A 21,563-nucleotide genomic window follows, 5' to 3' on the forward strand; every position below is an offset into this window, starting at 1 on the left:
TGTCAAAGCTATCCTTCCACTGGAAGCATTTTTGTTTTGTTCTTCCATTCATTTCAAATAAAGCAGAGTACAGAGCAAAAGTCTTCTTTTCTTTATATTTTGACAGGAAACATGGAAATAGGTGCAGTGATTTATTGAAATCTCTGCAAAGACATAGAGACATACAGTATAAAAGGCGAAAGCTGAGTTTTTACAGTTCTAACAAGCTTGAAAGTCAGTAGCTGATATCACCACTTTTATTCTTCAGTGCAGCCTGAACTCTCCTAATCAAGCTTTCTTGTAATATCTTCCATAGTTTCCCACTGCATGCTTTTGGATGGCATCTTTTTCCCTTCACAATTTCATCAGTTTTGACAAGATTCCCAACAGCACTGCCTGACATGCAGCCCCAAACCATTCCTCTACCATTTTTAAAGATGGTTGAAGATACTCACTGTCATAATCACCTCCATACATAATGATGATCATTTGACCCAGATATGTCAAATTTGGAGTTATCAAGCAGCGTATCAGTGTTTTAGACTCTTCCGTTCAATCGAGTCTCAGAAATTTGGGCGTCATAGCGACAGTTCAATGTCTCCAAACAACTGGTTCAGAACTGTTTTTATCACATAAGAAACATTTCTAAAGTCAGACTGCTGGTGTCAAAGGCTGAACCTGAGATGATTCTTCATGCTGTTATTTCTTCTCGTTTGGATTACTCCAGTGGTCTTTTTACTTGTTTCTACAAATCAGCGTTGGATCGCCTTCCGACAGAACACTGCAGCACCAATAGGAGGCCACATATTACTCCAGTTTTGGCTTCTCTTCATTGGTTGCCAGTAAATTTTAGGTTTCATTTTAAAATTTCAGTTTGAACTTTTTGAGCTCTACATGGTGAAGCTCTGGTCAGTTTATCTCTGAAACCTCATGCTTCATCTCGAGCACTCAGGTCTTCATGTCAGAGGTTACTGTTGGTCCCCCGTGGGGATCGGTCTCTCAGGCACCATTTCTATACAAACAGGCTTTAATTAATGTTTTCATTGTTTTATGTCAATATTTTAGGTTTTATTGTGAAACACTTTGTGATTTTAATCTATGAACAGTGCTCAATAAACACATTTTCAGTCTACGTCTTTTGCATAGCTCTGCATTGTGTCTCTGTTTTCCTTACGTTAGAACGGCTTCCTGACAGCCAGTCTGTGAGCAGTTATATACTCTGATTCTTATATAGCGCTTTTCTACTCTCCCAGAGTACTCAAAGCACTCCATACAACATGCCACATTCACACCCATTCTCACAAGCACTTTCTCTATACATAGTGCTTTCTAACTACATTCACACTACAATGGATGCATTGAAGAGCAACTTGGGGTTAGTATCTTGCCCAAGGATACTTGACATGCAGACTGGAGGAGCCAGGGATTGAACCACCAACCTTCCGATCAATAGGTGACCTGCTCTACCTCCTGAGCTACAGCCACTCATCATTACATTATTCTCTACATTTGTCTATTTCCTATTATCACTTACTATCCTGGGTTTGTTTTAGCGTTATCCGTCCATCCATTTTTTTCCGCTTATCTGGGTCCGGGTCGCGGGGGCAGCAGCCCAAGCAGACAAGCCCAGACCTCCCTCTCCCCAGCCACCTCCTCCAGCTTGTCCGGGGGAACACCAAGGCGTTCCCAGGCCAGCCGAGATATATAATCTCTCCAGCGTGTCCTGGGTCTGCCCCGGGGCAGATGCCCGAACCACCTCAGCTGGCTCCTTTCGATGTGGAGGAGCAGCGGCTCTACTCTGAGTCCCTCCCAAATGGTCGAACTTCTCACCCTATCTCTAAGGGAGAGACCAGCCACCCTTCGGAGGAAGCTCATTTCCGCCGCTTGTATTCGCAATCTCCTTCTTTCGGTCACTACCCACAGCTCGTGACCATAGGTGAGGGTAAGGGCGTAGATTGACCGGTAAATTGAGAGCTTCGCTTTTACACTCAGCTCTCTCTTCATGGGCCCACCACCTGCAGGAGGCACCGTAGGGGTCGGGTGCAATGTGAACCGGGCGGCGGCCAGGAGTGGACCGAAACCCGGCTACCAAGACTGGCAATTGGGACATGGGATGTTTTAGTGTTATGTTGCAGTTAAATAAAAAATAGCAGATTAAAGCAGTACACAGTCATATCTGTTGTATCTAGTGTTTTATTACGTTTCGGGTTTAAATGTTTGCTTCTTGTTTAACGAACACATAAGGGTTAAGCTTACTATTATTACTTTGCTCTGAGTTCGTCCTACTAAACGTAGGTCAGGTGTAGGAAACATCCAGCATTTCCTGACTTTTAAAGTGCTGATGATGTCATGTCTGACATTACCAAGCCTCTTGTTTGTTTTCTAGATTTGTCAAGAATATTTCTTATACAGAACCATTTAACTGTGTAAATTAGGCAATGACATAAGCACAAAATGAAGCCATAATAAGCATGAGTAGAAGCTAAAAAACTATGAGCAACCTATAAACTGTGACTAGAAGTTAAATATAACACAAGTTGGAAGCACTTAATTGTAAATAAATAAATGATAATGAGATCAATTAGATCAATTGTTTGTTAGACCCTCATTATAGTAGTAACAGTTAGAGAAAACAGAAATAGAAACAATAGAATGCTATAGCCAAGAGGAAGACGTACCAACTCAAGAAATAAGCATTTGTAGTTAGAAAGACAACCAGGGCATTGAAAGGCCACACTTCTGTCATAACATAGTTTAAATGGGAACCACTTTAGTACAGTATACATGAACCTTTTACAGTAACTTTAAGCTAGCATCACAAAGACAGTGGAAAACATAATGTCTACAAATACATGTCGAAGCTGGTATATCAACACCACATTAACTCACTCATTTATTAAAATCACTGCTGTCCATTTCAATCCTTTTACCTGGTAGCACTGCCTTATTTGCAGGAAGTCAGGAAAATGGATTTTGGACTGTTCCCATCCTTTTCTCTGTGGCCCTCCGTGTGAATGGATAACAAACCTGAGCGATTAGCAGGGGTAGAGGGCCTCTCCTGGCTCCTATCTGTGGGGCTGATTACAACCAATAATGTCCAATGAATGGACTGATAACATCTGAAGCAAGTGTGAGGACCGCAGACAGGCCAGTCCATCCTGTCCATTCCCATATTTTGGAGGTAAGCTCTGATAAATCCTGCTCTATGGGAACGAGAAATATAGAGTTCGGTCTCAGAATATGGAAATATGGGAGTGCCAGTGGTTGCAGTATCTCATCTCAATATCTCTCAGTATTGAGACTGCAGTGATGACAAGTCTTGTTTATTCTAGTGAGAAAGATGGTGCCCCAAACTATATCAAGGTCTTCCTCATGGTCGTGTTCTAGTGCACAGGTTGCTGACACTGACAGTCCTGGTGGTCAAGGGCAGTCCTGGCAGCACTATGACCTCAGAGACTGTATGAATGTCGTCTGCTCTGAACTGTCTGAGCCATTGGTCAAATCATTCTGCAAACCTTGATTGCTGATCTGCAGAAGATGGTTTGTCAGTGTTGACGAGGAGGGGAAACTGTTTTTTTTTTTTTTTTTACCTTGATTTACACAAGTTGCTCAGTTTGTTTTGTTTTTTTCCTGGTCAGCAACCATTGTTGCTTCCCTCAGCATTTATTCTTGGGAATGACAAGGCATCACAAATGGACTTTGACTACGCAACTCCAATATCATCTCGTCTTTTTTGAGCCTTTCAGAAGTAAACGTCCTGGTGTGTTTCATCTCACTGTGCTGCAGTATAACCCAAGTACATGAACATGAGCTTCATGGAACAAACTGATGGTTGGAGATGTCTTTCAGAATTTTGATTGCAAATCAGGTGCAGCTGGTGTTACCACAAAAAACCCAAACAAACAAAGACCGGGCCAGGTAGGTTTGGATCTCTTTCCACCCTAATATATGAAATCATTACAAAAATGAATTTTGCATGAATCTTTGTCTAATATTAAAATGTATCTGACAATCTGAAATGTGACAAATATACAACATGGCACTGCATTTACAATAATACAAATGTGAAGTTTAGTGATGACTTTTTTATTACATGTATCTTCAGATCACCAAAGAGAGAGTTCAACAGGACAAAAGTTTAATTGCACACATTCCACATTTTACATGACAGGCTTTTAAATACATTAATACTTAGTGGAATGAAGTCATTTGTTCATGTCTACAATAGTATTTGGTTCAAAGAAAATCAACACGAGACAAAACGAATACAAACAGCAACAGATGATGTCACATGTAGCTTATTTAAATAAATTCATGTAGTACCAAACAGGGAATGTGAGATGAAGGGGATAAAGGGCCCTGCTCCAGCGGGTGCCATGTTTGTGTTCATGTTTATCAGTTTGCACAACAAATGTGTTTATGGTCATCCTGCTCGTCAGGTTCTTTTCTTACAGCTTCTGCTGTTCTGAAACAAACGTGCTGCCATCTGTACTGAGCTCAGGACGGTGTGCAGCTTTCTACAAACCCAGCACATCAGGACTGTGCACGACAATCTGAACAAAACGAGACTGGAGGAGCGCCATGACACATGCAAATATACGCCGTGCATGGTTCTCTCTAAAGCAGACCACAGGGGGAGACTGTGGCATATCCTTGATATTACTCCTAACAGATATTTTACCCATTACAACAATGTTTGATTCTTACTGTACTGTGTCACACACACCCACATACTGAATGAGGGAAATAATTCGTCGGAGGAAGAGGTTGTACTAGAGCTAGAGAAACACTTCCTCTATTGATTGTGCACCATATAAAACTGGAAACAAGATAAATTAGAGCGCTCAGATCTGTGAAGAAGCATTTCAGGCATCTCAGTATCTACATACACAGATCAACCAATCAGCTAGTGACAGGTAAAATGAGCTGAACAGCTGACATCTATGTCCAAACTGCAACTCATTACACCCCAAATGACCTGGTCCTGCTACAGTGATGACAGCCTCCAGAGGCAGAGCCCTGTCCTCGACGCACTGTGGAGCAGGTTTGTTGGTATGAACTGTGGAGTGGTTTGTTTCTTGTGGGAAGATTAAAAAGGTGCTACGGCAGGAGAAACAGAACAGGAGCTTCTTCAAAGACCTTTCTCCTTTGTTTACTTTCTTAGTTCCATCAAAAATACAGAAAACTATTGTTACCTTCATCACAGATTCCTCCTCCTCATGTTCCCACTCCAAATGATGTGCTTGGCTGCCACTAAAACTGCCTTTTCCATGTGCGTCATAACAGTAACGCACAGGCAATGTTACACAGCATTACTGCTGCACGTGTGAGGTTAATATTATGCAGCAGAGTGAATATATGACGCTGTTAGTGGCATTATTTAGACTGTTTTACTCTGAGCATTTTACAGCACAGTCACAGGCTTGTGGTATCCACCTGTGTACCAGTACTACAGTACTACAGTACCAGTACTACAGTAGTAAAGCAGGACTTTACTATGAGGAAACGTTCAAAGCGATCACCATGTAAGAATGCTGCGACAGAGCAAGTACAAGAAAAGATGAATTACTTGAAGTACAAAATTAGTGTTCTACAAAACAACTCAATAAATACAATTAGGAATGTGAGTGTGGGTAACAAATAATTCTATTAAAGTGAACCAAATGATATGAATCCACACGTCAGTACTGAGACGCACTGACAGGACTGTCAGCTATCTGGGCTAACATCACTGGGGGCGGAGCTTTAGCGCTCTGACATCACACTGCATTTCAAATACCTAAAATAATGAACACTTCCTTTACAACAGAGTGCTAAGTTTGAGTCCGAGCGGAGCCTGGAGGATGACGGGCTGCAGGATTAAAAAGGTCTGTAGTTCCAGAAACTGGAGAAAACCGATATCTGCAGGGAAGGAAGCAGCTGGGATTTAGTCAAAGATTAAACAGTTTTCACTTCCTTTCACTTTCTGGCCACTGTAACAGATTTAATGTTGAAAAACAAAGAACTGTCTAGACCAATAGGAAAAGTCACTTTATAAAACAAACTGCCAAAGGGTCCAAATACTTCAAGCCACTGTAGAAACACGTTTAGGCAAACTGTGCTGTGTTTACGGCCTTCAGGAGGGAGATCGTTTAACCCAGAGCAGTTATCCCAGAGGTCTTTGATCCTAATCTGTTCCCACAGCAAAGACACAAACCTGGGATTCAAGGATGGTTCTACAAAGTAAATGAAACAAACCCAGATTCTTTGTTATCCAACGTTGCCAAACCTAACTGCAATCATAAAGCTGTCACATGACCCTGGCTAACGTCTTAGTTCACCCCAGGTTAGTTACACAGTGGTGTGGAGACGTGTTTGTCCCCTTCATCATTTTAGATTCTGTATAATTGACTTTTTGTATGTTTGATCTGAAACATTTAAGCGTGACAAAAAAGACCCCCCACCCCCCATTAAAGCTCCAGAACCATCAGCATCAGGGGTTAGGGTAACCCTCTTTACACTGAATGGTGGTGTTATTAAAAGTTCATATTTTCTAATTAGTTTCTGTTTTTATTTCACTTTTAGCTTTTAATTCAGTTTTCAGAGTAAATATTCATATTTCATTTACATGTTTGAACATTTTTAGTCACATTTGTCTCATGTTGGCACAGAAAAATCAGTACAGGTGTTACAGTAGAAGTTGTCACCAAGCAGAAACGGGAGCTGGAAGCATGTAAATATAATAATAACCACTGCAGCCAAGAAGAGTGCCTGACGAGCCCAGTTGTAAGTAAGCTATTAAGACTCGACTGTACACTGTGTTTGTGTTTTCCTCCGAAACAATAAGTTCCGTTGGAGCAGCCTTTCAACGCCTCTCTCTGTCTCTTGACCCACACAACAAAGTAAAGCTAGTTTTCAGCTACGAGCCCGACACGAACCCGACGTATTAGCCAGAGGTCCCTTTACTACGGTTCGGAGCCGCGGACCTGTTTTATATACGCGCGGAATAGTTTTCTATACGAGATCGCTGCAAAAAGTGCAGCCTTACCTAATGTCCACCTACTGTTACTCATTTATATTAAGATTTAAACATAGTTGGTATTGGTATGGAGAGTAACCTTCAGTAATAGTAATAAATCACACAGCAATAGGACATTCATGTAGTACTGTAGTGGAATACATTTTAAAAGTAACCTTCCCAACACTGCCAAACAGACAGTATGTACTCCCAGAATGAATGCTCCAAAATTTCCTCCACATCTCTCACGTCATGACTAATAATGTATGGGAGTGTTTGGAGGGACTGACCTTGTCCTTCAGCTGCTGACAGAGCTGCAGGGATATGGTGAAGAACACCAGCGTGTCACTCAGCCAAGGCACCACACACTCAACTTTGTGAACATGGCTCACCTCAAACCGGTTGTTGTTGAGCTCACTGTGTTAGCAAAATGTAAAGAGAACTTAAATACAGTCCACCATGTACACTTTAGCACTACTGTGTGTTACCAGTAACTATATAGTAAATCACAATTTCCATCCACCATCCAAGCCAGCATCGTGGGGGCAGGAGCCTATCCCAGCTGTTGAGTAAGAGGCCATTTGGCCACAGTAATACTTAAATATTACTTATAGAGCCAGGTTTTAGTAATATTACACAACAGGTGCATCATCTGGTAATGAAAATATGTAGTTTTCTAATAATAAGCATGTATATAAATAGTTCCAATGACACTGATGGCTCTTTGTGTAAAGCCACTGAGCACGTTTCACCTTCCTACAACATATTTAAGTTTCATCAAAGGACTGAAGGACTTACAACATTGCTCCAGGGCTGTGCAACACTGAGCTTCCAGCAGGCTTGAAATTCTGCAGATATGAGAAGGATCACAAACACTGGTCACATGACAGAGTGTGGCTCCACAGACAGGTGCATGGTGTCACAGTGTCTCACCTTGGTGGTGTTAGGAGGCAGCACGTGGAGCTGGTACACAGTCAGACACAGTTTGCTTAAGTTGATGTAAAAGTTGACCATGACATCCCCGGGTATGGGAGGAGAGAACATTTTCTGGTGATCAAACAAGAGAGGCTGGTGTGAAACAGTCAGGCTGACGTTTGATCTTAACCCTCAAACATCACAGGATGGTTTAACCTGTCATCAGTATTACTCTGCTGGGTTTTCTCTGCAGTGACTTTACTGAGGTAGCACACTCAGAGTTCATCAAGTCCTGCTTTAAAATTCATCATCAAGAGCCATGAACAACCTGCAGATTGGTTTGGTGTATTTCTGCCCTGGTGGAGTTTATTTCCACCCACACCACATCGATGAGTGCTTCTCCAACCTTTCTCCTCTAACATCAGAACAAGGTCAGCATGGGCTCAGAGCAGGTTCATTGGGTAACAATCTAATGAGTAATAATTGATGTGGCTGTGCTACTGCCAAATGGCTTTAATAACATATCCTGCATTACACAAGTGTGGACAATCCTTTTGTGAACAGCAAAGGTATAAACAGCTCCTACAGGTTACCTGAGGCTTCGGCCACTAAAATTTAACCGAGTTCATCTCTGATCCTGTGAGTCTCGACTGAGGTTAGTCAACGCCAACCCAGACTGCGGGTGCTGGTTTCACTGAACAGTTGTGGATTTAGAGCCCAGCACTGAGACTGGGCTTTTTACAGTTTTAAAGGACCTCCTAACTATTACTGACTCCGACTGTTCCACTTTAGCACTGCTTTTGATGCCATAGATCACCCTCGTCTGTCAGCGGGAGCCTCCCACCAGAGTCAGAGGGACTGCACTGGAACAGTTTACACTGCACTGACCTACAGGAGGACACAGCTTCCTCAGAAACCCTGCTCTCACGAGGAACCTAATTTGACTAAACTTGCTGTCATATATCCTCAAAATGTTTTCTTTAAAACCTGCATCTTTACAAAGACAGTTATTCTTTAGTAAGATCACTGAGTGCAGCGTGTATACCATCAAACCGCTGGCAGCCAGCTCAGGCAGCGTCATGGAGGCTGGGGTAGTGAGGCGGTTTCGAGCTCGTGTAAGCTGCAGCATCACTCCATCCATGAGCTGCAGCATGAACACAAACCTGATGTTAGTATCAGCAGCACCAGGAGAGTGGCAGCTCTGTGCTAACAGGCACACACCTTGTTAACCTCAGCCCCAGACTTGAAGTGGTAGCTCTCGTCACGGCTGCTCAGCAGCTGCAGAGCCTGGTTCACGTGGTTCCTGGCATCTTGGATCTGATGGGTCACAGAAACGAAGACCAGTGAAGGGTGGGGTTATATGTTAACACAAGTTCATAAATAAAATTGTCCAGTATCACCTCTCGGGTTCATTGCATTCACTTTTAAAAGCTAGGTGGTCTGGACTAGACTACCTGATGACTTACAGATCTTCATCTGTAAGTCATCAGGTACAGCTACTCATACGGATTATAAGTAAAGCTTTACACTGTGAACATGTTTAACAGTTTGGTTTTTCCATGAGCTACTATAGAGACGAGCAATCTTCTGTTTCACAACATAATCATGCAAATTAAAACAGGACTAACAGGTGGACTCTGTACAGAGAATTTCAATAAATAAATACAGTTTGAATTCTCACAGCCTCACAATGACAAAGCTATTATTCCTAAATACAAAAAAAATGTGCTGCTGCTTGTGGTCTTTCCATCACTGCAGAGCTCAGATATTAAGACAAACTTAGTGTTTACAGCCTATCACTGATGCTTTGGCTGTGGGAAAAACATTTTCCACTGTAGAGAAGAGAACTGGATCCACCGTTTGGAAACATCCTGTTAACACTTTGTTGTCCACCCCTGGATCTTACCAAATATCAGACATGTAAAACAAATCTGCTGCTTTATTTTCAGCTCATGGCATAACATGTCCCTAACACGAGAACAACAAATATCTGTGACCAGTGTCACATTTCCAAAGTATACAGAGACGTGAACAAATGCTGCTGCATGTGTCTGCCTTCACCCACACCTGGCAGTGATGGCTGACTGCATTAACAGTACTCGGCTGCTTTGGGCTCAGTAATGTTTTTCATAATACTATGAAGGTCAAATTGTGTTTGGTATAATTAATGCAAAGTGTTGATTCAATTCAAAGGAACGTTAGAAGCTCGCTGGTTGTGATGTGGTCAGGCCCACCTGGTTAGAGACCCCGCCCCTCTGAGCTGGACCACACTGACACATGTTGACAGTCTTATAATTATATGGATGCATCAGGTAATACTTATGTGATGTCACACTACACGTGTGCTAACAGAGGGCTGTACTCTGTACAGCAGCTGTAACTCTGCTGCTGTACGATTTGGCTTTTGGGCCCACACAAATATTACAGTGATTGTGTTAACACTGTGAGACTGGTTTCATTGGTAGTTAATATTTGACTTAACATAGCTCTGACTCAGCCTGGCTCCACTCCTGAAAAGGACCCTGACAAACAGTAAGAGATTGCTGCTTTGCTCTGTGTGAACCACGTCGGTGCACTGCCTCTGCAGCCTGCACGTTAGCTGCTTTATGGTGAGCGTTATACCGCGGAGCTGAAGAGTTGTCTTCTTCCTCATTGTTTTCTAATGTTTCATCCTTAAACTTCTGTAGCTGTAAAGTCAGAGTAGCAGCTACGTGTTTTATTAAGTGTAGCTCTGTTTTCTATACCTGTTGCAGTTTCCACTGCTTGTCTTCTCTAAACTGGAAGTGCAACACTTGGCTGCTCTTTGCAACCTTCAGGTTGATATCCTGTTGAGACAGAGTCAAACATTAAAGATGCTCAGCCTAAAGCAGTGTCTTTAAAAGCCTTTGTGAGAACGTCATAAACTCACAGCCTGAGTCAGCACTTCCCCCTGCAGAGTCAGCACGCCCTTCACTTGATCCATGCTGCTGAAAAAAGTCACATTTTAACCTTTGGAATCATCACAGAACAACAAATACAGAAGGAAGTGGATCTGAAAGGTGACCCTAACACGTATAATGCCGACAGCGTTACATGTAACGTGCAGAGTCCGCTCATGTCACAAATGATTACCACAGTAACAGTACGGCAGTGTGAGCTGCATTTACGTTGAGCTGCCAAGGATGAAGTTCTCCTGTTTAAGCTGATTTTCAAAGCCTGGTGTCGGCATGGAGAAACGTCTGGATGCCTCCTGGTGACAAGAACACAGCAGAGACTTCTTCAGTCAGAACACGTGCTGAAACAACCTGAGAGCTTCTTATTGCTCTGCTGTAGAGTCCTGTGAGGACTGTGTGTATTTATGGTCCCTGTGCTGAGGACACTTGTGTTTGATCAGCCTTTCAGTTAAAACAACAGCGCTCTGTCACAGTGACCTGCCAGATGCTGTCACTCTAACAGCCTGGCAAAGACTTCCTGTGACCAGCAAAGAGCTCCATGGGTAAAACTCAATAATATGTATCATTTCAGCCACGTAATTATGCAACTATTTCTAACACATGAAAGCTCATCGTTTACCTTGAGAACATCTTGGAGCTGCTTTAAGACAGCGTGCACTTCTTCTTTAAGCAGCCAGTTGAACTCCTCCTCCTGCCAAACACAGTAAACCAGTTTACTGTTAGTGAAAGACAAAGATAACAGACCAGCAGCTCGCCCTGCACGCGTACAGATTACTATTATTAATCAATAATACATATCAATAACTATACCGGACGAGACTTCAAATTACTCATATGTCAGTAATTTACATGATTACCCAATAATTTGCAACATTGTGTCCAATATCCATAAACTTGTATTTTGACTTCATATGATTAGACTGATTGACCCTATGCAAGATTTCTGCTGCAACACAGGCAGTCGTCTGGTCAGGTCTGTTATTTGACCTTTTTGTAGTCTCACCTCTTTCAAATAATGTGAGACTGAAATTGAGCACTTCAAGGGTTTGAATGAAATATTTACGCCCATTTTATACAGTCCTGCATTTTCAGAGGCACAAAGCTAACTGGCTAGCAGTGTCATTAATGTCAGTGTAACATCCACATGAACACAGGGAACCCTAGAACAAATGATGGGGTGTGCCACACTGGGGGAAGCACCGGTCTACAAGGGGACAACCCGTCCTGCCAACGAGCCGTTGTTTCTTTAACGTCCCCACACAGACCATTGTTTCATGGTCCAGATTCAGCCACTTAAAACGGTCTGATCCTGGACACTAATGATACCAACAGGCTGTGACGTGGAACTAAGCAGCAGTGGTAATGTGTCGCGTATCCACAGTGGGGGCTCAGTGCAGAGGCTCGCTACACTTAGACCTTACACCATACTGGTGTGCATGAAAGCAGAAAAACCACACTGCTAATGTTCTTTCACAAAAATGAAAAGTGTTGACATTATTAGCTGTGATGTTACTGCCCCGTGTCTCCAGCTCAGACTTTGGACATGGATGCAGACGTTCCTGTGTGCGTGTCATTACTGAAGGACAGGCCAGGTCTGAGCCTCGAAACCAGCTGTGGACCATCAGCCAGCTGTGACACTGGGAGCTCCAGCGAGCTTACTTGTGATTGGTTGTTACTGGCAAGCAGACGGTTTTACCAGTACATGGCTGGATCTGTTCACAGCCATATTAGATCGTTCCCTCCTGCTGTCGTAGAGATACACTCTGTGCTGACAGTGACATTTACACGTGTGGTGATGCCATGTTTAACAGTATGACCCCCGCCCTGCAGCGAGGAAGACCAGGGAAAACGTTTAGGTCCAGTTTGTCATCGGTAGTCAGCAGTAAACAGAAGGCTCGGGCTCACCTGTCGGTAACGGTCTCACGGTGACGGTCAGTGAGCCGTTGCCATGGGCCCACTGACCGTCAACCACAATGTCATAATAACATGACAGCGCGAGCTCGGGCTGCAGGCTCGGGGCTAACAGCTACCGTGGGCAGCTCTGTGCAATAACAGACGAGTCAGTGGGAAGCACCACCAGCCATTCAGTCACACAGCGCTGTGTTTGCTAGTCTAATAGCAGTGGTGCAATATACGTGACGGCTGAACAGCTTACCAGCACAACGCGCTCCACCTGACTGGCCGTCGACGTCTTCGGCAGCTCCGACAGAGACCTCTGCGGGTTCAGCATTTTGTCCTGGCACCAAAAACAAATCCCCAAACACCGGCCTCTGTTTCGCTCGGGATGAAGCCGTCTCACGGTAGCCTTTGGAAGCTCTGTTGCCTTCACTGACGTCGGATACAAGTTAAGTTAAGTTGAGCACCCAAAGAAACGGCGAGAAGTTGAAAATACAAATAAAAAACAAAACAAAAGCGACCACGGCACGATGTTCCGTCACTGCAATAGTTTATTATCCGGCCTGTAATCATGTGAGTCAGACGTTATATTCTCCACGTTCACTATTGCAGTTCATATAGTCTTTATTCTACCTACGTACCTGTGTGCTGTCGTTACACACAGATGATGTTTCTCCTCTTTAGTTTCCGGCTGCTGCATTTAGTTTGATTAGTTACGCCACGAGAAAATGAAGCTACATTTGTATTATTTATAACAACCACCTGAATGCAGCATCAAATTAGTCACATGTTTAGTGCGGAGCCCTCCCATCCAGCGGCTCTGGCGTAGTGGCGCCGCCCACCAATCCATATCTGGCTTAAGAACTTCCGCTTGGCGTTTTCAGAGCCGTTACGCAGCCCACGTCTCACAGTTGGTCAAACTGGACTTGACGTAGGTAGTGTCAATGCGGCGACATTCCTAGTCCTGAGAGTTGAGTCGGGAGGAGGTCACAGGGAATTCCAACGTGTGTGGGTCATGTGACCCGTGCGATTGGCATGTGTGGACAGAGTTCCTGTCTTCTTTAGTGATCAGTGATCACTGCACTGAGATTTTATGTAAGAGCGAGGGGACGTTTGTTTTGCATTCACACTTCTTGGAGGATTAGCATCACCTGCGAGGCTCACCTGCCTCCTTCACATGTCTTGCGTACACATTCATACAAGTCGCTGTGATCTTGATGGCACATTTATTTCAAGGTTATTTTCAGATAGAGCAGGCTAAGCGGACTGATGGTCAGGGATGTCAGCGGATTTAACAAACTAGCTTGAGGACAAACAAGTTTCCATAGAAAATACAGTCGCGAATCGCTCCAACCAGGATCCAAAGATGCCAGACTGTGCCATTTAAGTGAGCAATAGTTAGACTGTGTGAAGGTCATTCACAGTGTTTAAGTCAAAGGTGAGTAAAGCATTTATTCTTGAATTAGAGACCGAGAAGCAGGAAAAAAATAAAACACCTTTTCAAGAAGATAGAATGAAATGAATGAATGAATCCAAGTGAGAACGTCGATCGTTTAGCAGAAAGTGCTTTTCTAACAGTCAGTAATTTGAATGCTTAAAGTGGCTGCTCTACTCGTCTAATGCTGTTGTCGGTTAGATGTTAGTCTTCAACTAGTTTCAACATCCTCGTATAAACTGCAAACCTCCCAGATAGCAAGACGACATTGAATCTATGTTGATTTTTCATCCGAACCGTCGTATATGGTCGGGGTTGAAATGCCAATGTTGTAACAACATTGAAATACTGTGGTAAACCGACGGTCTTACTATAGAGACGTTGTAACGATGTTGATTCACCGTTGTTTTTTTGTCATTGATATTTGATCTATTTATAGTCGACCAGGTGACAACAACAACATCGAGAAAACGTCTATTTATAGTTGACGATCATTCGGCTCCGGTCACCATCAAAAACCATCGATTTGTAGTTGAGCATTAAATTGCATTGCAACTGATCGGGTATAAAGTACCAGAGAAAGTAGATTTATTGTTCATTTGTTATCAATGACTTGGTCTAGTTCACCAGCTTAAAAAAATCGTGTCTACGTGCAATTTATGTATAGTTGACCGGGAAATTAAAGCAGCGATCACTTGGACTATTCCGCAGCACCCCTCTCACATTGGTACACCCCCCCCCCCCTCCCCCGGTATTCATTGTCTTCTACAGTAGAGCGGGACATTTGATTTACTCTCAGCGGAATTGACCGGAGAAGGCATCAGTTCATGCACTGCACTGGCCTACACCATGATTAGTATAAGGTAAGAATGAATGATTTTTATTTCCTACTCGGTATTTCCATGTTTGCATTTGAATAACATTAAAAAAAAAAACTCGTTAATGTTGTACATTAACGAGTTTTTTTTACTGTTATTTAAATTGTGTCTACTTCTTACAATCCGGCAACAAATAAATTGCACTGCGAACAAAGTATATCAACAAAGAAAACATTTTTGTTTCATAATTTCTTCGTTATATTCCCTTACAAAGCTAGCTTTAACGCTTCGAGGTTTCCTTTGTTCTTGCCGTCGCCTCGGCGCTTGACCCAGACTTTCGCTCTGTAGTTGCTTAGTACTACAAAAAATTCTAAATCTGTGATATATGATTGATAAACGTAAAGTTAACTGTATAAACGTGTTCAATGACTTTGTTACTTTTGATGATTGGAGAGCACTCGCTTCAATGCGCACACGAAAACTTTAGACTCAGTTTGAAAGCTCACGCAGCATGCCCACGTGACTGTACGTTGCACGCTCACCTAACTTTAAGTTGCACGCGTACATGACTTTCCGTTTGTGCCTTGAATAATGAATAAGGCTACGTCCACACGTACCAGCGTATTTTTGAAACCGCTGATTTTTCTATGCGTTTGCACCTTTTGTCCACACGTAATGTATGTCTGGCCGTACATTGTGTTTGTATTTCCAGGCACATTTCACGAAGCAGAACGCAGTCTTCAGAGATATCCACGTGAACGCTGTGATACGTCTGACCTTCAGTCCGAAGAAGAAACCCAGACCAGTCTTAAAAGAAAGCACAAGTAAAACCTTTATATTCACAAACATATCTTTGATTGTTAAGAATTTATGATCTTGTCTTTTATACATATCTGTGGTGCTTGCATACTGCAATATCACCACATAATATAGTCCAAAAAGTGGAAGTTTTTAAACTTTTTAAAAATGCAAAGCCGTGTACACTTGTGCACTTCAAAAATTCATTGTATACTGTACCTTCTTGCACGTCTCTGTTTCCTGTGTGTGTTGTTAGAAATCAAACTAACTTTAGGAAACAATATGCCAAAAGCATATTTACAATTACTTAAGACCGTTTTTAATTTATTTTCTTTAGACCAAATCCCCTGTACACATATACGGACTCAGAGGATGAGCAGCCTACAAAAAAACGGTTTCCCCAGGCCCCTCGAGTGAAAATACCAGGTAATAAAATACTGTCTAGTGTCTGTGTACATATCTGTGTCTGACACGAGGAAACTTTTTTGACAAGTTGTCTGTATTCTTAAATACTTAAAAAATTATCTTTTTCTAAACAGCCCTCATCACTCCGCAGTCTGCCCCCCAGCCCACTGATAGCAACCATCATAATGCCCCACCCAGCTTCCGGCACCTTTCGCCACTCCGGCACAAACCGACACAGCTTTGCGATCTCGCCAGCATGCAGAGTCTGATGTCTTCCCTATAGATGGTATGCTTTTAAAAAAGCTTTAAAGCTGCATCACAATGTCATTGTACTCTTATCTAAAAAAAAAAACCAGTTTATACTCCTGAATGTCATCTTGTTGTGATTTTTTTTTTCTGTAGATTCCAGAGACTCTGTGAGGCCACTATTACAAGGCAAGTTTGAAAATCTTGGAATTTCACAGTTTACATGGTATAACAAATATATGTGACAGGCAAAAACTAGTAAACACTTTTAGCAGTTACAAGAACTAACAAATGAATATCCAACAAAAGGGAATAGAAATACATTGTACTGCCAATACTTTGGTTTATTCTTTGTATGACTTGAAAATCAGGCTTTAGGGAAAACTAAATGACATGTTTCTATCATCAATTACATGAAGTAAACACACAAGCACTTGCATACACATTTAAGACATGAGACTCGCTAATTCCATCTCATAAAATGTGTCTATAGGTGAGACGCTTTGCATTGATTGGTGCTGCTGGACCACACTGGAGGTGCGAGTCCGCCGTGTAATGGTTTATGCCATTACAAAGGAGCTGGCCTCTGTACTCAACTGGACAGGGGAAAAAATACCAAGGACCAGACAAAGCAGAAAAGGGCATTTAAAGACACAGCGCCGTGCAGATGCATATTTGGTAAGTTTTAACATTTATTGTAGTTTTATGAGCCTAAAGTGAACAATAAAGGGATCAATTGATGTGCTGGGTGCATTTCACATTTCCTATGTCTGTTTTTTGCTATATTACTTTGTCTTTCTTAATAACAAGACTTTCATGTCCGGTTAATCTGGAGATGGAGTCTTTGGTCTTCGGCTTGTTTTGTCCTCGGGTTGTACACTTTGTACAGCCCGAGGACCCCATGTTTTCTTTTTTTTTTTAAAGGATACACGGCACACCATGCTAAGACATATCACATTTTCAGCTTATAGCTCTTTGGGAATCAAATGTGGCAGTTTGCTGATTTCCGCCTGGTGACTTTCATGTTTATCAGCCTAGGAGTTTACATACTTTCTCCCTGCTGAAGACAATTAACAAGAGCTTATTCATGTGCTCTAATTCCCTTTTTTTGTGTGTGTGTCTATTTTTTGTCCTAGATGGCCTGGCGCAGCAGGTAGGGGCGAACTCTATGTCTGAGTTGGTCTTTGCTCAAGCAGTCCAGAAATGGCTCAGATATGCTCCAGATCGTACGGGTGGCGCGCAGGACGCACATCATCCATCCCCATCCCGGAGTAAATAATAAAAAGTGACGTGAAACATAGAAATGTAAATAGGAAACTTTGTCTTTTAATAAAGTATTTTGCAAATGATACATGTCTATTGACCTTTTTTGGTTTTTTGTTTTTTTTCAATAAAAAGCAACTGTGCGAATGAGGTGGAAAATCAACACCATATCTCAACAGTGTTTCAATATCAGAATCTGACATTGTTTCAATGTCAACAGTGTTAGAAAATATAACGTCGAATCAATGTCAGGTTTCAACATTGATTCAACATCAAAACCTGACGTTGTTTCAACGTTAAAAATGGGTGCAAGAGTGATGTTGGGTCAACGTCACACTTCAACGTTGCTTCAATGACGTCGCCTGATATTGACTCAACATTGTTTCATTTGTCTACAGTGTTTCTTCTGTGGTTCGTGTACAGAAACCTGTAAACAGACAGGTACTTTTAGCACTACTACTCGTGCTGAGCACTTAACGTTGAGCCATTCTGTCTTACTCACAGGGTCCAGTTTCCTGCACAGAACAGACATTACTGCTACTGCATGTGCTGAAGACCCAATTAGGTATTTATTAGGTGTCGTCCTCCAGCTTAAGTAGGAAGCTGCTGATCACACAGTTATTCACAGGTGAGTTAATCATCTGCAAGAGCTGGCAGCAGGGAGCAGGAGACGGACCACCTCTAAAATACAAGGTGTGTTTAATCCATAATCACACACAGAGACATAAACACCAGAGCATCATGGCAAAACAAAGAGTGAGTAAGATGTGTTGCAACTGTAATGGATTTCAGTCTTTATAAGTGTCACCATAACAACGGTCTACACTCATGTACAAACGAGAGGTGCATCTTCTCGAGTTCAGTGAACTTATGACTGGGGGGTTAAAACCTGGATTATTTTGGTAAACTGGAGGAATGACAGATATCCATGTACCAACTTTGGAAACAACATTTTTGGATGTTTCACCACTGTTTGTATTTTTCTTATTACTTGAAGCCTCTAACAGTGGAGACTGGTGGGGGCACAGAGACAACTTACAGGTGTTAAAGGAGAAGTGGAGTGAAGGGACACCCCTCCCCTGCAGGTAGATTTCCCCATGTAGCACACTGCAGTGGAAGCTCGGATACAGAAGCTGTGCTGCACAGAGGGAAAGTGTGGGACAGATGGAGAGGTAATTCAGGAGCATCCATTCTCTCTTCTCTACATCTTCCTCTTTCTCTTCCTACTTCTTCCCTCCATTCCCTGCTTTCTTTCTCCTGTGTAGTTAAAGGGAGGCGTTTAATGTTTTGTTTCTGGGAGAACAGGAAGAAGAAAAATACAGAGCTCTGTTTTGGGGAAGTATAGAGCTGGAGTCACCTAGCATAGTGAATGCAAGCTGGTGGAAACAGAAGCTTGCACATTTATTCAGATCTTTCATATCTGAGTTTAGTTTCACTGTAGAAAACCAGGATACATTTCTGACAGGTTGTACATTAGTTTTACTCATTTACATTATTATAATAATACTTTGATTTAAAGGTAAAGCGGTTTCTCATGTGTGGAGAATTAGCACTGACGGTTTGTCTCAGTGAGCAGGCTGGTAACGTCAGGACTAATCGGAACGATTAGTGTTTTTTAAACAAAATGTGTTTGTCATTTGTAGCTGACATTTCAGAGCTGAAAGAAAGAATGACTGACCGGGAGTGCTTCCTGGGTTAAAACTGCCATAGAAATGATCATCTATATAAAACTAAAAGGTATTCAAATCAACTGATGCATACATTTTGTATATGCATACATTTTTATCCTTAGGTCTTAGCATACATGTTTGAAAAAGGATAACTATCTGCCATCTTTCTCTCACAGCTACAATGGCCAAGCTGACTTTAGATTGGCTTCCCATACAGAAGAATCATTTTGAAGTGGTTTGTGGCTGTGGTTGTTTCTAGTTTCTACTGGGACCAATCCTGTTCTCTGCCTTTGTGACCCGATGATCTAAAAACATGTACAAGTCCAGGCTCAGTCTGCGACAGCAACTGCAGTGACTAGCTGTCACACTTTATGGGTTGTTTTATGTGCTGTGGTGCTGAACTTTCTGTTTGCTAAGCCTAACTTAGTGGCTTAGTGAACTAATATGTCTGTGGAAGGTTCTCAGTCATCCAGGTCATCGTAGTCTGAGGAGCTTGGAAAGAAAAATGCGTCTGGACTTTAAGTGCTTGAAGACGTTTCACCTCTCATCCGAGAAGCCTCAAGACATGCTTCCCCCACACTGGATCCTCACCAATTTGCCTATCGAATCAACAGGAGTACAGAGGATACTGTACCCACAGCGCTTCACTGTGTACTCTCACACCTGGACAAGAATGCTGTTTGTTTCCTTCATGTGGAAACAGAAAATGGGCACAAGAACAGTTTAAGGGAGGAAAGAGTTTGATTGTATAGTTCGGGTCACTCCCTTGGTGAGGAATGTCAAATGAAGGAGAGTGACAGCGAGTAAGAGAAGATCCCAGAATGATGTCTAAAGAACAGTTAGGAGATCGTGTGTGTCTGTGTGTCTTTAGAGGACACTTTGTGATGTAAGGAGCCAGGATGTAGTTCCACGCAGAGCCGTTAGACACATTCAGACACACAGAAACTTCTACAACTGCAGATACAGATGTATGCATCATGCGTGGTGTCACACAGAGGTCATGTATTAGCCCAGGCACAGACCTGAGCCACAGCCACCCCCAAGTAATTCATAAACAAATCATCTGCTGATCGGAAAGTTAGTGGTTGGTGGTCTGTGTGCCAAAGTATTCCTGAACCCAGTTTGCTTCACTGGAGTGTGAATGTAGAAAGTGCTATAAAAAGCAGTCTGTTATTTCATTGTTACTAAACACTTATATGAGAATCAGCTTGTTTGTTAAAATAAAAATGAAAATTTTGAACCAATTAGTTGTTTTCTCATAAATTTACTGACATTTTGTTACACTTAAAACACTTTATTGTCCTGAAGCAACAAACCAATTTCTGGTGTGTTTGTGTGCGTGTGCGTGTGCGCTGAGGGGGACTAAATTTATTGACTTATATACAAACTGTCTCGAGCCATCAGAGCAGCGGCGACACGTGGTGCATGTGGCAGGGCATCCAGGCCATCAATACCTGCCTCCCTACCAGATGCACTGAACAACTTCTATGCACGGTTTGAAGCTCAGAGTGACGTGGTGATGAGGAAGTCCATCCCCCCTCACAACATCCGGGTTCTGTGTCTGACCTCCGCTGATGTGAGGAAAACTCTTTGCAGAGTTAACACATGGAAAGCTGCTGGTCCAGATAACACTCCTGGGAGATTCCTGGCTTCAAACTTTAACCTCTGCAGAGGTTAAAGAAGTTTCACAGATAAATAAAAATATTGTAACCTAACAGAAAAAATGAAGGATGTGCTCATAATTCACAAAGAACAAGTAACATTGAATGTGTTTATTACATTAGATTGAAATGAATGAAGAACTGTTTACTGGAAACAGTTTTGGTGGTTTGTGGTACAAAATGTCTAAATGGTCAAACTGTAAACTTTTATCTATTCAACATTTTCTTTGAGTTTTTATGTTTTAACAGAGGTTTAAGAAAAGCTGTCAAAATAATGTGACATTCAAGTAAATTCAGTTTCACTTCTATAGTGCTAAAACACAGCAGCAGTCGTCTTTATTTTACAAGACACAATAATACCGAGGAAGATTTTTGTGAAGAAAGCGCCATCTGCTGGTGACACTCTGTAATTGAATGAAAGAGGCCTGTTTACAGGGGAAAGGAGTAGAGGAGGGACTCCCAGCAACTGTCAGCTGCTGAGGGGGCAGTTTTAAGAGTCTGCATCTACACATCCTCACAACAAAGTAATACACATATGCATGCCTCA

General features: G+C 42.3%; 1 protein-coding gene and 3 long non-coding RNA genes across 5 annotated transcripts; 3 read left to right on the plus strand and 1 right to left on the minus strand.

Annotated features, from left to right (window-relative positions):
* Positions 1-4,049: 4,049 nt before the first annotated feature.
* Positions 4,050-13,471, minus strand: rogdi (rogdi atypical leucine zipper). 2 transcript variants are annotated; one of them, XM_063471033.1, is made up of 12 exons: positions 13,362-13,471; positions 12,980-13,152; positions 11,444-11,515; positions 11,038-11,120; positions 10,800-10,857; positions 10,636-10,716; positions 9,113-9,208; positions 8,937-9,035; positions 7,910-8,023; positions 7,775-7,824; positions 7,267-7,393; positions 4,050-5,880 (listed from the first exon to the last, which is right to left on the minus strand). In XM_063471033.1, exons 2-12 carry the CDS (start codon positions 13,052-13,054, stop codon positions 5,839-5,841), a joined length of 897 nt encoding a protein of 298 aa, XP_063327103.1. In that variant the 5' UTR covers positions 13,055-13,152; positions 13,362-13,471; the 3' UTR covers positions 4,050-5,838. The 2 variants fall into 2 exon arrangements, with proteins under 2 accessions (XP_063327103.1, XP_063327104.1); XM_063471034.1 differs by lacking the exon at positions 13,362-13,471 and having other exon boundaries at positions 10,800-10,854; positions 12,980-13,199.
* Positions 13,472-13,639: 168 nt separating this feature from the next.
* Positions 13,640-15,791, plus strand: LOC134625765 (uncharacterized). The gene is made up of 3 exons (XR_010093756.1): positions 13,640-14,158; positions 14,927-15,018; positions 15,686-15,791. It is a non-coding gene; the product is annotated as an uncharacterized LOC134625765 (long non-coding RNA).
* Positions 15,792-16,141: 350 nt separating this feature from the next.
* LOC135932817 (uncharacterized) lies at positions 16,142-17,906 on the plus strand. Its single transcript, XR_010573647.1, has 5 exons — positions 16,142-16,197; positions 16,311-16,462; positions 16,579-16,611; positions 16,916-17,100; positions 17,559-17,906. It is a non-coding gene; the product is annotated as an uncharacterized LOC135932817 (long non-coding RNA).
* An 84-nt stretch (positions 17,907-17,990) lies between these two features.
* LOC134625232 (uncharacterized) lies at positions 17,991-20,589 on the plus strand. The gene is made up of 3 exons (XR_010093710.1): positions 17,991-18,857; positions 19,329-19,422; positions 19,532-20,589. It is a non-coding gene; the product is annotated as an uncharacterized LOC134625232 (long non-coding RNA).
* The last annotated feature ends 974 nt before the right edge of the window (positions 20,590-21,563 follow it).

This window comes from Pelmatolapia mariae, linkage group LG4 (assembly GCF_036321145.2).
Source record: "Pelmatolapia mariae isolate MD_Pm_ZW linkage group LG4, Pm_UMD_F_2, whole genome shotgun sequence".
Classification (NCBI taxonomy): Eukaryota; Metazoa; Chordata; class Actinopteri; order Cichliformes; family Cichlidae; genus Pelmatolapia; species Pelmatolapia mariae.

What these genes read in the sequence shown, in the direction of transcription:
- rogdi (XM_063471033.1), bottom strand. Translation starts at nt 13,054, where the DNA reads ATGCTGAACCCGCAGAGGTCTCTGTCGGAGCTGCCGAAGACGTCGACG. An exon ending in TTCATCCTTGGCAGCTCAAC is followed by an intron (nt 10,858 to 11,037) that starts GTAAATGCAGCT and finishes GACTTTTTTCAG; the next exon opens with CAGCATGGATCAAGTGAAGG. An exon ending in CACAGCCCTGGAGCAATGTT is followed by an intron (nt 7,394 to 7,774) that starts GTAAGTCCTTCA and finishes TTGCTAACACAG; the next exon opens with TGAGCTCAACAACAACCGGT.